Genomic DNA, 20,143 nt, shown 5'->3' with positions numbered 1-20,143 from the left:
AAAGATACTGAAGCTGTCAACATATTTTTCAAAATATTTAAAACGGAAACTTTGCAAGTGTTGTCTCTCGGTATAGATGATAAATGGTCAGAAGCCTGAATGTCTTGTTAGCTTTGTTCATTTTGCTGAATGATGACAATTAAGAGGTGGCGGGATGAAGCAGATGTAGGTCCAATCCACACCAGTGTCTTTGGCTGCAGTCTCTGGTTACCAGCATGGGAAATGTTCAGTTGGTGCAGCATTTCTTCTACACCCTCAATGTGGGTCTCCTACTTAACACTCCCGAAGTCCTACAGATGGTTCTGTTCCCATAAATACCTCTGTTCATCTGAAGATGCAGGATAACAGACTTCTTTCTGGCAGACTGTCTGACAAGCATCAGGGAATCACTACAAGTTGTCCCACCGGACTGAGGTTGGATCCCTGTTTACTGTATTCATGTTCACACATTTTTTTTTTTGGGGATTTCTCCCCCTTTTTCTCCCCAGCTGTATCTGGCAAATTACCCTATTTTCCGAGCCATCCCGGTCGCTGCTCCACCTCCTCTGCCGATCCGGGGAGAGCTGTAGACTACCACATGCCTCCTCCCATACAGCCGCTTCTTTTCACCTGACAGTGAGTAGTTTCACCAGGGGGACGTGGTGCGTGGGAGGATCACGCTATTCCCCCCCAAGAACAGGCGCCCCGACCAACCAGAGGCAGCGCTAGTGCAGCGGTCAGGACACATACCCACATCTGGCTTCCCACCTGCAGACACGGCCAATTGTGTCTGTAGGGACGCTCGACCAAGCTGGAGGGAACACGGGGATTCAAACTGATGATCCCCATGTTGGTAGGCAACAGAATAGACCGCCACGCTACTCGGACGTGTTAACACATTTTCTTATTAATGCAAAATATCTCCAACAAACGCCACGCTAAATATGTAAATACTGTATAGCAGAACCCTGCACTTCACCAGGACTACCTATACCAATTACTTTCTCATTCCTTCCTTACTTTGAAACTAGACAAGAAGCTACTCTAATACTCGGGGTTAACACAGGAAGTTTTTCATTAATAATGTCACCGACTATATGAAATCCTGGCATTCGTAAACAGACTTGCCAGTAAACCAGAACTTGACTTAAACCTGAGTTCCCGAATGGTCTTTACCTTTTAACTGACATCCTCTCACATCATGCACACATGCTCGCACTGCACAATAACCCAACTGAAAATCGAACCACAATTCCTCATGAAGAAATGTGTTTTTGTGTTTATACTGTATACAAATATACAGATTTGTGTTTCTGTTAATATACTTTGTGTGTGTTTGCTTCAGTGGGCAAGCTGAAAAGCCTGGAGACCGACCGATTACGAGTTGACCAAGAAGAATGGGTCTGTACCTGCTGATCCGTCACTGTGAACTTTAAAACTCCGGACTAACCTGAAAACGTGCCAAGTGACTGAGAGCAGGGCCCGCTAACTTTATATGGAGTGTAATGAATCCCACATGGCGAAGCAGACTGCTTCTGGGGGTCGTTATGGATGGTTACCTCATTCCTCTGGTATTTGAGGATGTTGGCCTTGTTCCTGTCCTCCGTCTCCTGGACATGGTCAGCTGCCCTCTGGAGAAGCCCCTGGGCGTCGGCTAGCTTGGAGGTGAAGCGAGACAGGATCTCCTTCACGGAAGACACGCGGCCGACGGTGCTTATCAGCTTCTTCTCCTGCTGACGCACACGCCTCAACACTGAGACCACAATCACACATACACATTAGGTTGGAATTAAAATCAGGAATATATTACGTTATGTCATATTTATTGATCATGTCCATTCTCATCTATTCTCTCAACCCGTTTTTCATTGTGTGACTATAAAGCCACCTGTGTCTGCAACTGTGATAATAAACGACACGATTATATTATATTAAATTATATTATCAGTCAAGTCAAATTTTATTTGCGCAGCCCTAACTCACAATACAGTCCCAGAGGGCTCTACAATCACATTACACTCTATCAGATAAAAACAGATTAGATGTCAACGCACGACACTCCATCCTATCACACTTTGCTTTGCTTCGCCAAGTTTGCACTTTGCACATACTAGAGGTTTCATCAGGCTTGTTAGTCAAATACAACCCATTAGAAGTAATACAAGAAGGGCGTCCGGGTAGCGTAGTGGTCTATTCCGTCTATTCCGTTGCCTACCAACATGGGGATCGCCGGTTCGAATCCCCATGTTACCTCCGGTTTGGTCGGGCATCCCTACAGAGACAATTGGTCGTGTCTGCGGGTGGGAAGCCGGATGTGGGTATGTGTCCTGGTTGCTACACTAGCGCCTCCTCTGGTTGGTCGGGGCGCCTGTTCGGGGGGGAGGGGGAACTGTGGGGAATAGTGTGATCTTCCCACGTGCTACGTCCCCCTGGGTGAAACTCCTCACTGTCAGGTGAAAAGAAGCGGCTGGTGACTCCACATGTATGGGAGGAGGCATGTGGTAGTCTGCAGCCCTCCCTGGATTGGCAGAGGGGGTGGAGCAGCGACCGGGATGGCTCGGAAGAGTGGGGTAATTGGCCAGATACAATTGGAGAGAAAAAAGGGGGGGGGGAATAACAGAAGATAATTAAAAAGTAGTATTTTAATATTTCTAAGTGGGTGAGGGAAATAAAAGAAAAAAAACTAGGGAGTCCTTTTGGTACAACGTGAAAGAGAGTACACAGAGTAAAAATGCAAAAAAATAAACACTAAGTATTAAAAGAGCTACAAACATATCTATCTACCTGTCTACCTGTCTTACCATGCAAAAGGATTTGAGTGTTCTGCAGGTTCATCAATTTGTCTGGCTGCTCGAGACTATGTGAGTTTGTCTCGCCCGTGTGTGTGTGTGTGTGTGTGTGTGTGTGTGTTTGTTTGTTAGCTGTGTCTCCTTACGGTCATGGGCCTCGGTTGACTCGTCGGTGGCGGTGGGCTCTCGTGGCGAGAGGTCCAGAGTCCTCATCCAGGCCACCATTCCCTCGGCCGCCTGTCTGTTCCGTCTCACCATCTCTGGGTCCACGTCCTGCTGGATGCTATACAGCTCCCACTCATGGATCATCTCTGCTCACACACACAGTCAGTAAATACACCCACAAAGCCACGCATTTACATGTGAATATACACAATTTATACATACACATACATACACACACACACACACACACACACACACACACACACACACACACACACACACACACACACACACACAGAAATATGAGACTTGGGCCTGATGTATAAAACATCTTGTGTTGACTATGAGCTCATCAGTAAACACTCAGCTGGGTTTGTGTTTCATAAATCCTGCTTTTAACAACATGCAGCTGTCATAAACACACAAACCCTTAAAAGCAGGACCCAAAGACTCAAGTCCTCCAGCAGGTCAGGAGTGGTTTATATTAGGGCTGTCAGAATAACGCTTTAATTTCGATTAATTAATTATGGAAAAAATAACACATCAAAACATTAACACAAATTAACACACATGATATTATTCAATGTTTATTTTAATTAACTGATGTACTGATGTTAACTGTAAGTCGCTGTGTGTTGAATACTGCTACCTATATTGTCAAATAACCCTACCGTTGCTTTTTGCCACCCTGTCAGCCATTAGCCATTATGGGGTCCAGACACCCCCCACCCCAATTGTACTTGGCCAATTACACTGCTCTTCCGAGTCATCCTGGTCACTGCTCCACCCTCTCTGCCAATCCTGGGAGGGCTGCAGACTACCACATGTCTCCTCTGATACATGTGGAGTAACCAAACGCTTCTTTTCACCTGACAGTGAGGAGTTTCACCAGGGGGGCGTAGCGCGTGGGAGGATCACACTATTCCCCCCAGTTCCCCCTCCCCACTGAACAGGCACCCCGAGGAGGAGGTGCTAGTGCAGTGACCAGGACACATAACCACATCCGACTTCCCACCCGCAGACACGGCCAACTGTGTCTGCAGGGACGCCCGAACAAGCCGGAGGTAACACGAGGATTCAAACAGGCGATCCCCGTGTTGGTAGGCAATAAAAAATAGGCCGCTATGCTACCCGGATGCCCTGGTCCAGATACTCTTAACAAACCAGCCCTTCAGCTGGAGGTCGGTCTGGCTCCGAGCCTCTGAGAGCAGTGACGAGAGACCCCTCACTGACACTTCTGGGGTGAATTTATGAACGCACCCTTCTGACACCATGTGTCGCACAATTCCAGCTGGTCAGTGTGTTAGTAGGGCATGTAAACAGTTAAAAAAGACTGTTATGGCCACGTTGCTGCTTAAGTGATAAGTTTATGTTATATAAAAATAAAAAAAAAACTGTTATGGCTAAGTGATGGGTGATAGGTCAATGATAGGTCAATGATAAGACAGGTACTTAGAAAAATGACTGGAAATAAAACACTTTATGGGTTTCTAATGCCCCTTTTTGATATTTCTATTCAATGCTTTACTCATGTGCCACAGTAATATCATGTTTTTGAGTTGAAATATCTTCATCTGGGGGCTTTTCCAGGCAAATATTGATATATGTGATTATTGTGATTAATTCGATTAAAAACATTTTATCGACTGACAGCCCTAATTTACCCCCCCCCCCCCATTACAGCCATGTATATTTTGCCAGTACCTTCGATGACCATGTTGAGGGTGGTGAGGTTGGTGCTGAGCTGGCTGGCCAGGTTTAAACACTGCAGCGAGTCTTCGGCTACTCTCTCCCCCAAAGACACCACTATGTTCTCCTGATAAACCACCAGAAACACCCGGATCAACGAAGGTCACGGGACAGAAACCAATTTGAAACACAAACTTTCCAAGACCGGGTCGGGATTTTTAAAGACCAGTTTGTTTGGAAACTGGCATGGATCTGGGAATGGGTCCAAACCGATGTCATGGACTGCAACGTAAGGTATTTTCTAATGGATCCGTAACTCAAGACCGGGGTAGATTCTGTCTCTCATTGGGTTAGCCAACACTGCGGCCTGTCAAATTGTTATTATTATTATCATTTTGTAGGAAATTGTGGTGCTATGTGTAATACTGTGTCAGCAAATATCAGCAGGGGGTTGCTGAATGGCAACGACTGAAGAAACAGGTACCATTTACCTCACACTCCTGCATTCAAAAACACAGGAAGCAAATTACCAACATAGTAAACTGCCATCTGCCTGAGGATGTTCCAGAATCGCACATGTTGCCACTCTTCCTAAACATGTTGTGTATCGGCTGTCTTACTTTCTGAATTAGTTTGTCATGCTTGCTTTAATTTGTTGTTGTTGTTCTCACAGAGGTCAGGATTCATGCAAAATTACACAAAGCACCTTAAAACAAAATCTAGGTATATTTAAAAGAAACTGCTAGGGGAGACATTGAGCTTCAGCAGTTCAATTCAATTATAGTTTAACTTGAGTTTAGTTAAGATATTAAGATAACTCCATGGGACAGCACAAGGCTTCAGGGTTTCATTACCTTTTGCAGAAATCAGATGAACAATCGAAAAGAAACGACTTTAAGAAGCCATTTGTTTTTTGTTTGGGGGGGGGGGGGATTCTCCCCAATTGTCAACTGTACCCGTCCGATCGCCCTGCTCTCTGAGCTACTCCGGTTGCTGCTCCACCCCCTCCGCCGATCCAGGCAGGGCTGCACACTACCACACGCCTTCTCTGACACATGTGGAGTCGCCAGCCGCTTCGTTTCACCCGACAGCGGGGAGTTTTGCCAGGGGGACGTAGCGCGTGGGAGGATCACGCTACCCCCCCCAGTTCCCCGACCGACCAGAGGAGGCGCTAGTGCAGCGACCAAGACACATACCCACATCTGGTTTCCCACCCGCAGACACAGCCAATTGTGTCTATAGGGGCGCCCGACCAAGCCGGAGGTAACACGGGGATTCGAACCGGCGATCCCGGTGTTGGTAGGCAACGGAATAGACCGCTACGCTACCCAGACGCCCCCAGAAGCCGTTTCTTTTGATCAGAATCTAAGGATGCTTTGACATGAATCAAAAGTGATCACAGCTTTATTTTGATCGTTGGGAAACTGGCAGTAGCCTCCTTTTAGCCTGTGTTGTTAATGCTAACGCAGGTAAGGAGGAACGAATCCGGTTGCGAAACTGATTGTAAAATGGTTTCAATACGTATTTGTCTCTGCCTGAGCATGAGTAAGAAATGCTCGCGGTGAGATGGGTGCATGTTCCTCACAACTGATGTAAAACATTTTACAGTACATCACAGACATTACTGACTGGTAACTAAATGATTATGCACGTCGCCTTGAATTTGAAATGTTTTTCAGACGATGGCTGAGGGAGCCAGCTTACCATTTCTCCCATCTCCTCGATGTCCAAGACAATCGCCTCTGTGTCCGCCTCCAGCTCCTCGGTCTGGGTCCGCATCACTGACGACTTGTTCCTCCAGCCCAAAAACTGACTCTGGGTACAAAGCAAATATGGCTCGTGTTTCAACAAATCATACGATCAGAAACCAGAAAGACTGTTATGAAATGGCAGAACTATGACGTCCAATATAAAACGATTACGCTCATAAGTACATAAGTAACTAAGTACATAAACATATGTACTTAGTTACTTATGTACATATTTACTTAGTTACTTATGTACAAACTGTATGCTTGCACTTTATTAAAATCTGCACTGCTCGTATAGAACCAGATTTGATATATTACACCAAAAGCACAGGTGGAGAGTCTTCTATCTACCTGCTACACTACTGGGGGATTGATCCAGAAGTACTGGATGGATAAAAAATACAGTTTGGGTTCATTGAGGAGAGCACTTGAGTGATATTTTCTCTAATTCCAATGCTTTTTTACCCCTTTTTCCCCCCAATTGTACTCGGCCAGTTACCCCACTCTACCCAAGCCGTCCCAGTCGCTGCTCCACCCTCTCTGCCAATCCGGGGAGGGCTGCAGACTACCACACGCCTCCTCCAATACATGTGGAGTCGCCAGCCACTTCTTTTCACCCGACAGTGAGGAGTTTCGCCAGGGGGACGTAGCATGTGGTTGGATCATGCTATTCCCCCCAGTTCTCCCTACCCCCCTGAACAGGTGTCCCGACTGACCAGGGGAGGAGCTAGGGCAGCGGCCAGGACACATACCCACATCCGGCTTCCCACCCGCAGACACGGCCAATTGTGTCTGTAGGGACGCCCAACCAAGCCGGAGGTAACACGGGGATTCAAACCAACGATCCCCGTGTTGGTAGGCAGCGGAATAGACTGCTACACTACCCGGACACCCTAATGTTGATGCTTTTACTGCTACAAGCCCATCACATGCAGATTGCATTGTTAAAAGAGTACATACGCTGCATGTTTAGATATTAGTGATCTTACCAGCAGTATATGAATTTAGAACGGCTTGACCAAGAACGAAAAATAAAGACTTTAATACTGCATTTACAGTTTTTGATTGTTACATTGCATTACATAATACGCTACTGTATCGTGCTATGTTGTACTGAGTTATATTGTGTTGTGTTCTGTGTTGTTGTGTTGCAGTGTGTCAGAATGTGTTAAGAAGCATCCGTTTCTCTCTTTGTCTTTGTGTTCGCAGTTGTCTTTGAACGACATTATACTGTACCTGCAGCCGATGAGCGGTGTAGTTGTAGTATTTGAGTCTGTCGTTGGCAGCGGCCCCAGTGGAAACGTTCAACACGCTGACCCTCAACTGGTCCAGAGTCTTGTTGGACAGTTGCAGGTCTCCGATCAGATGCCAAATACACTCATCGCAACCTGAAACCACAGAAACCCGCGGAGAAGTGGGTGACGGATGAGCTCCTCCGCTGTGCTTTGGCCCTGTGCATTTAATCTTGTATTCTGTTAATCTTTGAAAATTATTCAAAATGCCCGATCAATCATGAAGACTGCAGGGAGGGGGTGGAAATGTCGTGGGTGTTTTTTATCTCTTAAAAACTAGCACAGCATATAGTGTGTGCTATTGCTATAAGCTAAACTCACTTACTGATATTGCAGAGGTTGACCACTGCGGCCTCAGCCAGGCACTCCCCGGTACGCATGTCACAGTGGCCGCTCTCACAGTCACACTCTGTGCACATAAAAACAAACATGCACTTCATCATATGAGGTCCGGCATACATAGAAAGTTCCTTGACGTTTGCCAAAGTGCTTTATCAGCTGGACATGGTTCAGTGAAATTAAAAAACACACCAAGACCCCCATATGTAATCTTTGCTGTGAGGCCCACACATCTGTTTTAGGACCTGTCTTGCACAGTACTTATGGCTTTGGCGGCTGTGTGCGTGCGTGTACATAGATTCGGGCTGGATGCTTATGTCATGCAGATATCCAGTGGGAGTATTTGTAGCTGCAGGGTTACGGCTCTCAGCAGATGCTGTCTCTGACATCATGCTCACTACTGTGGTAGTGGGCGTGGGAAAGAAGCGCAGACCACGACTTTTCTCTCTGGGAAAAGGTAATCTATGTTGAGTGCTGCGCCAAGTGGTCTGGGGGCGTTATTTTCTAGGGAGCTGGGAGGAGAAGAAATTTCGCATGCAAACAGATGCAACTCACTGTGGCAGCCGGAAGGGCCATAGTCCCAGTAGCCCGGGAGGCAACGCTCACAGTACCGGCCCCCGGCCCCAGGGCGGCACTGGCAGTTGTGTGTGAGAGGATGGCAGGTGGGGCGAAGAGAAGCCAGCCCGCATTCACACCTTCGACAGCCTTGACAGCTGGAGAAACCTGAGTGACCCTCCTACATTACAGGAATGACAAATTCAGGGTTAAATCCCACTTAACCGGATGTTCTGGACTCAATTTGAGTTGAAAGATATGTTGCCCCTCCATCATTTAATCCTCCTTTGGATGGAGGCAGTGAGGCCCCTTTGGAAAGAATGCCAGCTGAAATGATTACAGTCACGTGGACGTGAGGTTGTTTATCCTCGGGGGAGAGGTGCTCAAGTTTCTCACCTCGCACTGGTCACAGAGTCGGCCGGTGACGCCCGGCTTGCAGTGACAGATCCCCGTCCTGTCATCGCATGACGCCGTTCCACACTTATTACACTCGCACTCTGCAACAAAGAACACGAGACATGTGGATGCAGAGTTCGAGCAATGAAGTGGGGGGTTATTTTTATACAGGCAGGGACCTCAGATGCATATGACAACCCACCATCTTGAATTGTGACCCTGCCCCTTTTCTCCCCACTATTGGAATCATGAGCTCTATTTCAAACCACAAATTGTTTAACAGTATACAATTACGATGACAATTTTCCTTTTTAACACTTCTGATGATGCTGAGAGCAGTAACCAACAAGGGGCTGGTTAAAATGAACAAACAACTAAAAATAAATAAATAATCCTTAACCATGGCACTATCCTTCACAGTGTAATGTAAGCTAATATCCTGGGTCACCTCAAGTTGTTGTGCACTGTCCTGCAGGAAGACACAACTGTTGTCACTGACACATGACAGAGTTCCCCTTTAGCACAACTGTGTAAACAAGCCAAATCAATTTCCCCTCTTTTCATTACACATATGGCCTTGTGACTCACTCGAGTGTGTCATGCCATGCATAAGGTGCACAACGTCCATCTCTGGAGCTTTACTGAAGATTAAATAACCATACTTACACTTCGGTACAACCTCAGAATATGAGTCTTTGTTCGAGAACACTTTCCCATGGCTAAGACGAGTAGGGATCGTTGTGACACGTCTATAAATATCTTTACTCCCCCCCCCCCCCCTCGATGAATAGTGTCATAAGAAGGTTGGTTATCTTCAAGTTCACTTATCAGCTCGCACCTCTGCAGTTCTTGGCACTGATGGCATCGCCAAAGAAACCCGGCGCGCACCTCTCACAGTTGGCGCCGGCTGTGTTGGCCCAGCAGTGCTGGCAGTGGCCCGTCACATTATGGCACTCGTTGAAGATCAGGTTGGGGTCGGAGTTGCCGTTGCAGTCGCACCGCTTGCAGGAGTCGCCGATGACCATGGGGTTGCCATAGTAACCTGGAGCACATCTGTAGGAGATGACTGACGAGTTAGTGAGTTCAACCACACGCGCCAGCTTGCAAGAACAAACAACTAGCAACCTTGTCATTGTTTTATTGCTGTTTTGATTCATTAGTATTTTGTAAAGCAATTAGTAACTGTTGCTGTAACAACTTAAGTGCTTTACAAATAAAGTCTGTATCATTATTACGCATATATTAGTATTAGCATCGTTATTAACAGTGCAATAGTCCCACCTAAAATGGGAACTGTGCCTTAATTATTTTTTCTCTGTTCAACAGTCAGAAGGTAAAAGGTACGGGCGTCCGGGTAGCGTAGTGGTCTATTCCGTTGCCTACCAACACTGGATCGCCGGGTCGAATCCCCGTATTACCTCTGGCTTGCTCGAGCATCCCTACAGACACAGTTGGCCGTGTCTGCGAGTGGGAAGTCGGATGTGGGTATTTGTCCTGGTCGCTGCACTAGCACCTCCTCTGGTCGGTCGGGGCGCCCCCCCCCCGGATCGGCAGAGAGGGGGCGGAGCAGCGACTGGGACGGCTCAAAAAAAGAGCGGGGTAATTGGCCAGATACAATTGGGTAGAAAAAAAGGGGGAAATTGAAATAAATAAATAAAACAGAAGGTAAAAGGTTGAGCCTCTGGCAAACAATGATTTGAGAGGCACAAGTTACAAGTTACATTATGGTAGTTAAAGCTGAAATCTGCAGCTTTTCTCGATTAAGATAATGTTATTTCATCCAGCTGGCCCATGGAATCAGGCTACAAAATACTAACTGGCGTCTTAACATTACATCAAGCTGGGCAACAAGCACAGCTGAGAAACGTTCAACTTTATGCAGTTGTGCTGTGACGTGTAGATGCGAACTCAAGCAAACCAGTCACGAGAGCACGTTGTCCATGGATCACACAAGGAGCGGATACGCACTGATTCCTACACATCGTTCCCAACTGAGGGAAAGTTGGTCAGTGCAGTCTTTGGTTTCCCAGTGCTTTATAATGTCTGGCTGTCCAGCTATAGGGACTTGACAAGGACAAATGATGCATAACAACAGATATCAGATATTGTTGTTGTGTCATGTGAGTTGGAGAAAATCTCAAATGAAAAAGAATCTGAAGTTGCACAAATTTTACGCCATGTTTTTAGCATAAAAAGCTAAGCAACATCAGAAAATAACTGCCCGGTTGGAGTTGGTTATGTAAATTTGGATTGAAGCAGATACACCCACAACTAAGCAACTGATTCTGGGAGATGAGCAACACTTGTCATTGTGTAGTATAAGATATAAACACAGGGTACGCTGAAAAACACACCACAGGAAACAGGCACAGTTTGCTTGTGACGGCTGTTATCACTGAAATCACCCAACATTCAGTGACATATGATTTTGTCTCTGCCACCGTTTTTTGAGGACAGCTATACCAGAACATAGATCGGTTTTCCGTTTGATCTCCTGACCGGCTGCCTGCATCCCTGCCAGCACTGACCTCTCACAGAAATGCCCAGCGTAGCCCTCTTGACACTTGCACCGCAGGATGGCGCCTCCTCTGTCACAATGCACTGCGAAGCTGGCCGGGCACAGAGGGGGAAAGAATCTCAGAAATCACAAACTGACTGCCAACACACAGCCTGGACTCTTTGCAGAGAAAACAATGGACCGGCTTACTTGTTGGATGAGATGGAGAGGGGGCACGCGCAGGGCCGGCAAGTGTGGTGTCCGTCTGGGCTGGCCACCAGCATGTAGCCGTCCTCGCACATTTCACAGAAATCCCCCATACTGTGGTCTCTACAGTCCTTTAAAAGCATAGAAAATGGAACAGAAATGCATGGTAGCTTCTAAGATTGAGAGCCCATAACAAACGTTCCCTACTATTTTTCTCCATTTATGAGAAACTATCATGAGACTTTTTTAAAATACAAGAAATGTTTAACCCTCGAGTGGTTGACCCAGTTTCAATGGCGGCGTCCACGAAAGCATCCACAGCGAGGGAATTCTGCATGAAAACCAACTTTCTGAGATTGATATCTTATTTCATGAGCCCTTTACTTTTTAATCGCTCAAATTAATCACTAGTTTATATCATAATCTGTTCACTTTTAACAATTTACTGTTCCATTACACGGGAAAGACTGAAAACGGTAGCGGTCTGTTGTTAACCAGACAGCCCTATTAGATTTAACGCCAAGCTCTGTTTGTTTATATCGTCACCTTCTTAAGATAATGGCCTAAGTCTTATTTTCAAGTTTTTCAAAAAACAGAATAAACTGAAACTGAAACAAAATTTGTCAGTTTATTCTGTTTTTTGAAAAACTTGAAAATATGACTTAGGCCATTATTTTAAGAAGGTGACGATATGGGATGATACAAATGAAGTGCTGTACAACACGTCTGAAATCTGATTGGCCCTCTCAGTGTAACTGCACTGTCACTTATCACTTCAAAGCACTTGATTGGCCAGATTCTGAAAAAGGCTGGACATGACAGATTTTGTTTGTCAAAGGCCCATTATCACTAATTAGCCCATATACAGTCATGAATAAATAATTCCTAATGATAACGATGGGTCCATTTTATCCTAAAGAGCATCATCAAATATGTGGTATTCCCACCACTAAATGTATCCCTCATCAAACAAACAGCCGGTAATAAATGAGAGAGCAGGTGAAGTGGGTAAACCGGAAATAACAAGACTTCTTCATAAATGACTTTGACTACACTTGGACAGAGGAGTTTTTGCTCATTTGAATCAAGGGTCCAAGGTTATGGGGTACATCACTTTGCATAGAATATAATGTAAATGTAAAGTCCTCTGGGACCAATTTGTGATTCAAAGCTATACAAATAAATTTGACTTGACCTGATGAGATTTGCTCTTTTTGATAATAACCGACAGACAACTGCCATGGTAAACTTACTATGCAGATGCCAGTGATGTCTTCACAGTAGTCTGCATGGCCTTTGCAGTTACATGGCAGGCATTTGAGCTGCTCGCTGAGGAAGAAGCCCCTTGCACACACCTGCAGAAGGAAAAAGAAACACTGATATAAGCTCTGCAAAATGATGATTAAAGAGTAAGTAACCACTAGTTTATAGCCCGGCCCTATATATGGTTAAAAAGGATATAAAGGGGTGTAGATGTAGAGGACAGTGATGGAGGTGTCCATGTATAAAGCATATAAAGGGGTGTAGATGAAGAGGACAGTGTCCATGTATAAAGGATATAAAGGGGTGTAGATGAAGAGGACAATGTCCACGTATAAAGGATATAAAGGGGTGTAGATGAAGAGGACAGTGTCCATGTATAAAGGATATAAAGGGGTGTAGATGAAGAGGACAGTGTCCATGTATAAAGGACATAAAGGGGTGTAGATGAAGAGGACAGTGTCCATGTATAAAGGATATAAAGTGGTGTAGATGTAGAGGACAGTGATGCACTCAAAAGCGGCCGAATCATGTGTCACATTTTTTGTTGATTTTTTTCCATGAAGGTAATCAGTTCTACCATCCTACTACATCCATACCAACATGTTTTCAGCTGAACATGTGAAAAGAGCTTTACTACCTCTTTAATGCTCCCTGTTTATGATTTTCTATACGTCTATATATTAAAAAAAACACTTTCATTATTATTCCATGGCAACAGAAGTGAAACCACACTCTGGCTGGATTAAGAACACCTAGGTTTGAAGCCTAGGGAGGTTGAAAATAGAGCCTAAACCATCAATGGGCCGGCCTGCTGTAAGCACCCAACTGACAAAGCAGGCAGCTGGAATCACTTTGCCATGACTGCTTCTGCTTTTCCGACACTGGCAGGATATGTTTGCCAGACTATTACAGCATTTGGTTGTTTAACAAATAAGATCTAATCAAAGGATCAGGGGGAACGTTGATGCCCTGCATGAGGAATACTGGGTCACTGCGAGCAGGAGCAGAAGTTTGGTCATCACTGTAACAGGACACAGAAGAGCTCAAAAACTGAAGATAATGATAAAGGCAGAAAAGTCATTGAAGAGAGACGAGGACACACTCGTGAAGACTAAAAACTGAAGATGAACCAGTAGAGACACAACATGGAAACGATGGATGTGTACTGCTGAGCTGTGCGGCACTATTCCCACGCTATTTACAGGATGTGATCCTGTCTGATGCTTTGTTTTATGAGGTAAGAGTTTCTCAGGGTGGTGTGATGTCAGAGTTCAGGGCCTTGTCCACTACGGCCCCCCGCCCAACCCCTCACTCCGACAGATGCACGCACACACATACACTTGCTTACACACATCTGTGAACTTCTGAGGCAGCTCCATTCAGAGAACCACAATACCACTTTGTTCAAACCGGCCTGCAAGAGGTCCATGCCTCGACCTCCTTATTCCACCTCTTCAATCGGCCGTTTATGTTGTTCGTCTGGAGTGACCAGAAGACGGAACATTCCGGGGATACATGCCCCACTATGATGCACATTTTCCTGCGATTTATTCTCGGATGGGCTGTCAGACAAAGGAACTAATGTGAAACATCCTGTGAAAAGCAGCGCTTTCTCAGCCGGTGCACATTCTTCCTGCATGTCGCTCCTTTCCTGTCCTTTTTTTCTTCCTATTTTACACCAAGTACACGCACGTGCACACGCGCACACACACACACATTTGCGAGAAGCAGAGAGACTCGTAGACGGGTGGTTCATAGTCGCCCGAACTAGGGAAATTTTTTAATAACGATGAAACTTAATTAATGCGTCAATAAAAAGCACACACAAACTGTGGAAAACAGCACGCCATCAACAAGCGACACAACACAACTGTCCTGGGGTGTCACTGGTAAAGGTTGGATGTGCATTATGTACAGTATGGTGCCCCTACCCATGCCCCCCAGAACTCCCAAAGACAGACAAAGTCATTCGGTGAGGAGGTCGTAGCGCTCAGCCAAAACGACTCCCGTCATCCGGAGCTGGTGCAGTGACCTCAGGTAGACAGGGCTCACCAATGTGATGACTCGACACATGAAGCAGCGAGACACGAAGAGGGGTGGTTTCTAATTGCTCGAACGAGGGAATTTGTTAATCGTGATCCGATCCAAATTAATCCACGTGTCAGTAAAAAGCACATACAAATCAAGGAAAACAGCACATCATCAACAAGAGACACAACATAACTGCCCTGGTAAAGGCTGGCTGTGAATGACAGGACTCCATCCCAGGTCAGTGGCGGAGCGCATGTGGCTCCAGAGGGATGGGCCTTTACCATTTAACTATCTCTGAGTACAGACAAAGGGCTTTGTTTAAACACAGACACACGTGAACTCCAACCGTTATGTGACTTTGTTATGGCTGCAATGATAAGGCATCTTAAGTTTGTAATTGGTAGTAGATCTGGCATTGACTGCACATTTTCAGATTAGTAACTAATGTGACATATTATTTACATCATATCCTGACTGGACTCTTGACACTGATGTTGTAAAATAGACGCTTTTGCACCAGTTCAACAAAGCTAAAAAGTTAGCTTGCCTGAATCATGTTCTCGCAAACCGACAAGCCAGAGAATCAAGCTGACACGTCAGAAACACTGGAAAACTTTTATCAAAAGACTGATTTGTTTGAGCAGGTCAAAGGTGACGGAGAATGTCCTACTTACACCTCTGTCGATGGCGTTTCTGTGAAATACTACCTCAGTGAAACCACATGGACAATACCAAGTGAAAGAATATGAGTGACAGGCTAAGAGAGAACAGTCTTGGGGGTGCAAGAAAAAATATACTTTGAAACTTTGTTCCCAATGAGGATTATAAAGTCAATTAAAAAAATGCAAAATATTTGTCTTGAATGTATTTATAGATGCACTCAAACACGTCACAGTTTAACAAGCGCCTGTTAGTTTGCCAGATGTGCGATAATTATCATATTTGAACGGTAAGTTTGCCCTCTATACGATTCATAATGCCAAAAGTCCCTTACTGTACGATGATTTGATCATTTTGTGACACTTAGTAGCTGTAATACCCCATTTTGACCCATCAGGATGGTAAAATAAGGATCCCACCGCAGCGTTTAGGCAACTCCTCTCACGTGACATCTTTCCAACCAATCACGTTTGCTGCGATAATGAACGCGACTCACGAGCGCGGCTGTCATAAGATCTTTCACAAATCAGAAATTTAAGGGTATCGTAGCGAATTCGGGGGACAACGCAACCACAGGAGCTGCCGCGGCCGAGAAGCGAACCCGTGTCGCCCGCACCGCGGGAGACATCGCTAACCGCTCGACTAAAGGCTCAGACCCCCTAGTCCAGTGGTTCTCAACCTTTTTGGGGTCCTGGACCCCCTGCGTATTTTTGATCTACCCTGAGGACCCGTCCACCTGATCTTGGGGGAGGGGGGTTGCAATTTGATAGACACAGTAGAAACTGCATTTTAAATTGCATTATAGCATTTATTCACTTTTTGGGGCAAAAATAAGAGCTTTCAGTTGTAACTTAGATATAGTTAACAAAACAGAATTCTTATGCAGTAACTTTCAGATATATGTAACAAAACAGAATATGTATTCAGTAACTTTCAGATATATGTAACAAAACAGAATTCTTATGCAGTAACTTTCAGATATATGTAACAAAACAGAATATGTATTCAGTAACTTTCAGATATATGTAACAAAACAGAATATGTATTCAGTAACTTTCAGATATATGTAACAAAACAGAATATGTATGCAGTAACTTTCAGATATATGTAACAACAGAATTTTTATGCAGTAACTTTTAACAATGCAAACGGGAGCGAGATCTCTTATTAAAATACAATAAATTACACTTGTGAAACAGATGTAATTAGAGAAAAAAGTCCTGTTACCCTTTGTAGTTTAGCTAGATAAAGGTCTCAGTCACGTTTGAGTAAAATAATCCTATTTCTATAAATGTCATAGGATCTTTTTTTTAAAGATATTTTATTTTCACGGACCCCTTGCAATTACACCACGGACCACTAGGGGTCCGCGGACCCCCGGTTGAGAAACACTGCGCCTAGTCGATCGGCCAGTGGGTGTTATCAGTAGTTTACAGAAGTAATACTTTTTTTTTTCAATGACGGGACATTTTTATTTGAGTGAGTCCCGAAAGCGCACCCCCTTCCACGCATCGTATAACTACGTCATTAAGAATGTGGCTAGATTTTTAGGCGGGGGCCATATTTTTTTTTAGGCGGTGTCAAAAAGTCGTTTGTCTCAATAAATACGTGTTTTCCGAAATTACACATTTACACCTATTTGTTTTCTTTGTTTTGACTCACGGGTGATAATTTACCTCAAAATACTGTAGTGTTCACCGCTTTGGAGAGTACGGCTGTTGTCTGCCATAGCCCCGCCGGTCAGACCGCCATTATCTTATCCCAGCTCCCTGATCCGCTCAACCCCGCCCCCCAACGGAAAACAACGCAACCAATCAGTAACCAGCGTGCCAGCCCTCCTCCTCTGCTCCACCAACCACAGGCACGTACACTGACCGACATAACATCCATTCCTGTGATTGGCAGAGAACAGGGTTACGAATACTGACTCTGCTAATCAGCACTCCCAACGGTATAGGGACGCTACAGTACAATAAAGACACCGTAATGTTTCCTATCTGGCCACACTGGTTAGAAACCAGATTTATAAGGTACTTTGCATGGATAAACGACTTTAAAACAAAATAAATTTGAGCAACGAAGCCTTGGCCCAAATGGCAGAGTACGCCCTTTAGAGAGTACGCCCTTTAGTAGTAATAAACCACCAGCTTGTGGGAGAGTCACAGGGCTCTGGTGCTGTTGGCCATCTGTAGATAGACTTTGAAGAGTTTTGAAATGGCTGGTACCCATTAGCTGCGCGATGGGTCAAACAGCTGTGGCATGTATACACAGGAGACCGCGGGTCAGAGGAAGGACACTGCAGAACGTCAAGAAGTGGGACACATATCTCTACATAAACCCCTCTGAAATGAAGCTGAAGTACACCAAACCCTCCATTTTGTACTATTTCCCTTCGACACATTCATTCAACCACAGATAAACTGGAGTGCGTCCTTACTTAACAACTGTTTTGGGTAAAAGAAAAACTTGAAGAAGTCATAAAAACACTCAGCAAACGAAGGCGGTCTTTGGAGCCGAGGGATATGCAACAACAAAAAAGAAGTGTGTCTATGTTCCATCAACCCTATCTTCCCTCAGCCCTGTGTTCCCTCAGCCCTATGCTCCCTCAGTCCAATGTTCCCTCAGCCCTATATTCCCTCAACCCTATGTTCCCTCAGCCCTGTGTTCCCTCAGCCCTGTTCCCTCAGCCCTATGTTCCCTCAGCCCTGTTCCCTCAGCCCTATGTTCCCTCAGCCCAGGTTCCCTCAGCCCTGTGTTCCCTCAACCCTATGTTCCCTCAACCCTATGTTCCCTCAGCCCTGTGTTCCCTCAGCCCTATGTTCCCTCAGCCCTGTGTTCCCTCAGCCCTATGTTCCCTCAGCCCTGTGTTCCCTCAACCCTATGTTCCCTCAACCCTATGTTCCCTCAGCCCTGTGTTCCCTCAGCCCTATGTTCCCTCAGCCCTGTGTTCCCTCAGCCCTATGTTCCCTCAGCCCTGTGTTCCCTCAGCCCTGTGTTCCCTCAGCCCTATGCTCCCTCAGCCCTATGTTCCCTCAACCCTATGTTCCCTCAGCCCTGTGTTCCCTCAGCCCTATGTTCCCTCCACCCTGTGTTCCCTCAGCCCTATGCTCCCTCAGCCCTATGTTCCCTCAACCCTATGTTCCCTCAACCCTATGTTCCCTCAGCCCTATGCTCCCTCAGCCCTATGTTCCCTCAACCCTATGTTCCCTCAGCCCTGTGTTCCCTCAGCCCTATGTTCCCTCAGCCCTGTGTTCCCTCAGCCCTATGTTCCCTCAGCCCTGTGTTCCCTCAGCCCTGTGTTCCCTAAGCCCTATGTTCCCTCAGCCCAATGTTCCCTCAGCCCTGTTCCCTCAGCCCTATGTTCCCTCAGTCCAATGTTCCCTCAGTCCCGTGTTCCCTCAGGCCTGTGTTCCCTCAGCCCTATGTTCCCTCAGCCCTGTGTTCCCTCAACCCTATGTTCCCTCAGCCCTGTGTTCCCTCAGCCCTATGCTCCCTCAGCCCTGTGTTCCCTCAGCCCTGTGTTCCCTCAGCCCTATGTTCCCTCAGCCCTGTGTTCCCTCAGCCCTATGTTCCCTCAGCCCTGTGTTCCTTCAGCCCTATGTTCCCTCAGCCATGTTCCCTCAACCCAGTGTTCCCTCAGCCCTGTGTTTCCTCAGCCCTGTGTTCCCTCAGCCCTATGTTCCCTCAGCGCTATGTTCCCTCAACCCCATGTTCCCTCAGCCCTATGTTCCCTCAACCCCATGTTCCCTCAGCCCTATGTTCCCTCAACCCCATGTTCCCTCAGCCTTATGTTCCCTCAGCCTTGTTCCCTCAACCCCATGTTCCCTCAGCCCTATGTTCCCTCAGTCCAATGTTCCCTCAGCCCTATATTCCCTCAACCCTATGTTCCCTCAGCCCTGTGTTCCCTCAGCCCTGTTCCCTCAGCCCTATGTTCCCTCAGCCCTGTTCCCTCAGCCCTATGTTCCCTCAGCCCAGGTTCCCTCAGCCCTGTGTTCCCTCAACCCTATGTTCCCTCAACCCTATGTTCCCTCAGCCCTGTGTTCCCTCAGCCCTATGTTCCCTCAGCCCTGTGTTCCCTCAGCCCTATGTTCCCTCAGCCCTGTGTTCCCTCAACCCTATGTTCCCTCAACCCTATGTTCCCTCAGCCCTGTGTTCCCTCAGCCCTATGTTCCCTCAGCCCTGTGTTCCCTCAGCCCTATGTTCCCTCAGCCCTGTGTTCCCTCAGCCCTGTGTTCCCTCAGCCCTATGCTCCCTCAGCCCTATGTTCCCTCAACCCTATGTTCCCTCAGCCCTGTGTTCCCTCAGCCCTATGTTCCCTCCACCCTGTGTTCCCTCAGCCCTATGCTCCCTCAGCCCTATGTTCCCTCAACCCTATGTTCCCTCAACCCTATGTTCCCTCAGCCCTATGCTCCCTCAGCCCTATGTTCCCTCAACCCTATGTTCCCTCAGCCCTGTGTTCCCTCAGCCCTATGTTCCCTCAGCCCTGTGTTCCCTCAGCCCTATGTTCCCTCAGCCCTGTGTTCCCTCAGC

At 46.3% G+C, this 20,143-nt stretch overlaps 1 protein-coding gene across 1 annotated transcript in view; it reads right to left on the bottom strand.

The window, feature by feature from the left end:
• Window positions 1–20,143, bottom strand: part of lama4 (laminin, alpha 4) — a 52,093-nt gene that overhangs the window by 26,066 nt on the left and 5,884 nt on the right. The window contains exons 2-13 of the mRNA XM_056294614.1: window positions 12,913–13,014; window positions 11,663–11,790; window positions 11,484–11,564; window positions 9,794–10,008; window positions 8,956–9,056; window positions 8,560–8,740; window positions 7,991–8,074; window positions 7,610–7,761; window positions 6,327–6,437; window positions 4,638–4,749; window positions 2,915–3,079; window positions 1,539–1,732 (exon numbers count right to left, since the gene is read on the bottom strand). Coding sequence (XP_056150589.1) covers window positions 1,539–1,732; window positions 2,915–3,079; window positions 4,638–4,749; window positions 6,327–6,437; window positions 7,610–7,761; window positions 7,991–8,074; window positions 8,560–8,740; window positions 8,956–9,056; window positions 9,794–10,008; window positions 11,484–11,564; window positions 11,663–11,790; window positions 12,913–13,014 — 1,626 coding nt within the window. The remainder of the gene's footprint in view (window positions 1–1,538; window positions 1,733–2,914; window positions 3,080–4,637; window positions 4,750–6,326; window positions 6,438–7,609; window positions 7,762–7,990; window positions 8,075–8,559; window positions 8,741–8,955; window positions 9,057–9,793; window positions 10,009–11,483; window positions 11,565–11,662; window positions 11,791–12,912; window positions 13,015–20,143) is intronic.

Source organism: Lampris incognitus, chromosome 15 (assembly GCF_029633865.1).
Source record: "Lampris incognitus isolate fLamInc1 chromosome 15, fLamInc1.hap2, whole genome shotgun sequence".
NCBI lineage: Eukaryota > Metazoa > Chordata > Actinopteri > Lampriformes > Lampridae > Lampris > Lampris incognitus.
The sequence above is the reverse complement of the archived record's forward strand: the minus strand, read 5'-3'. Positions and strand labels throughout refer to the sequence as shown.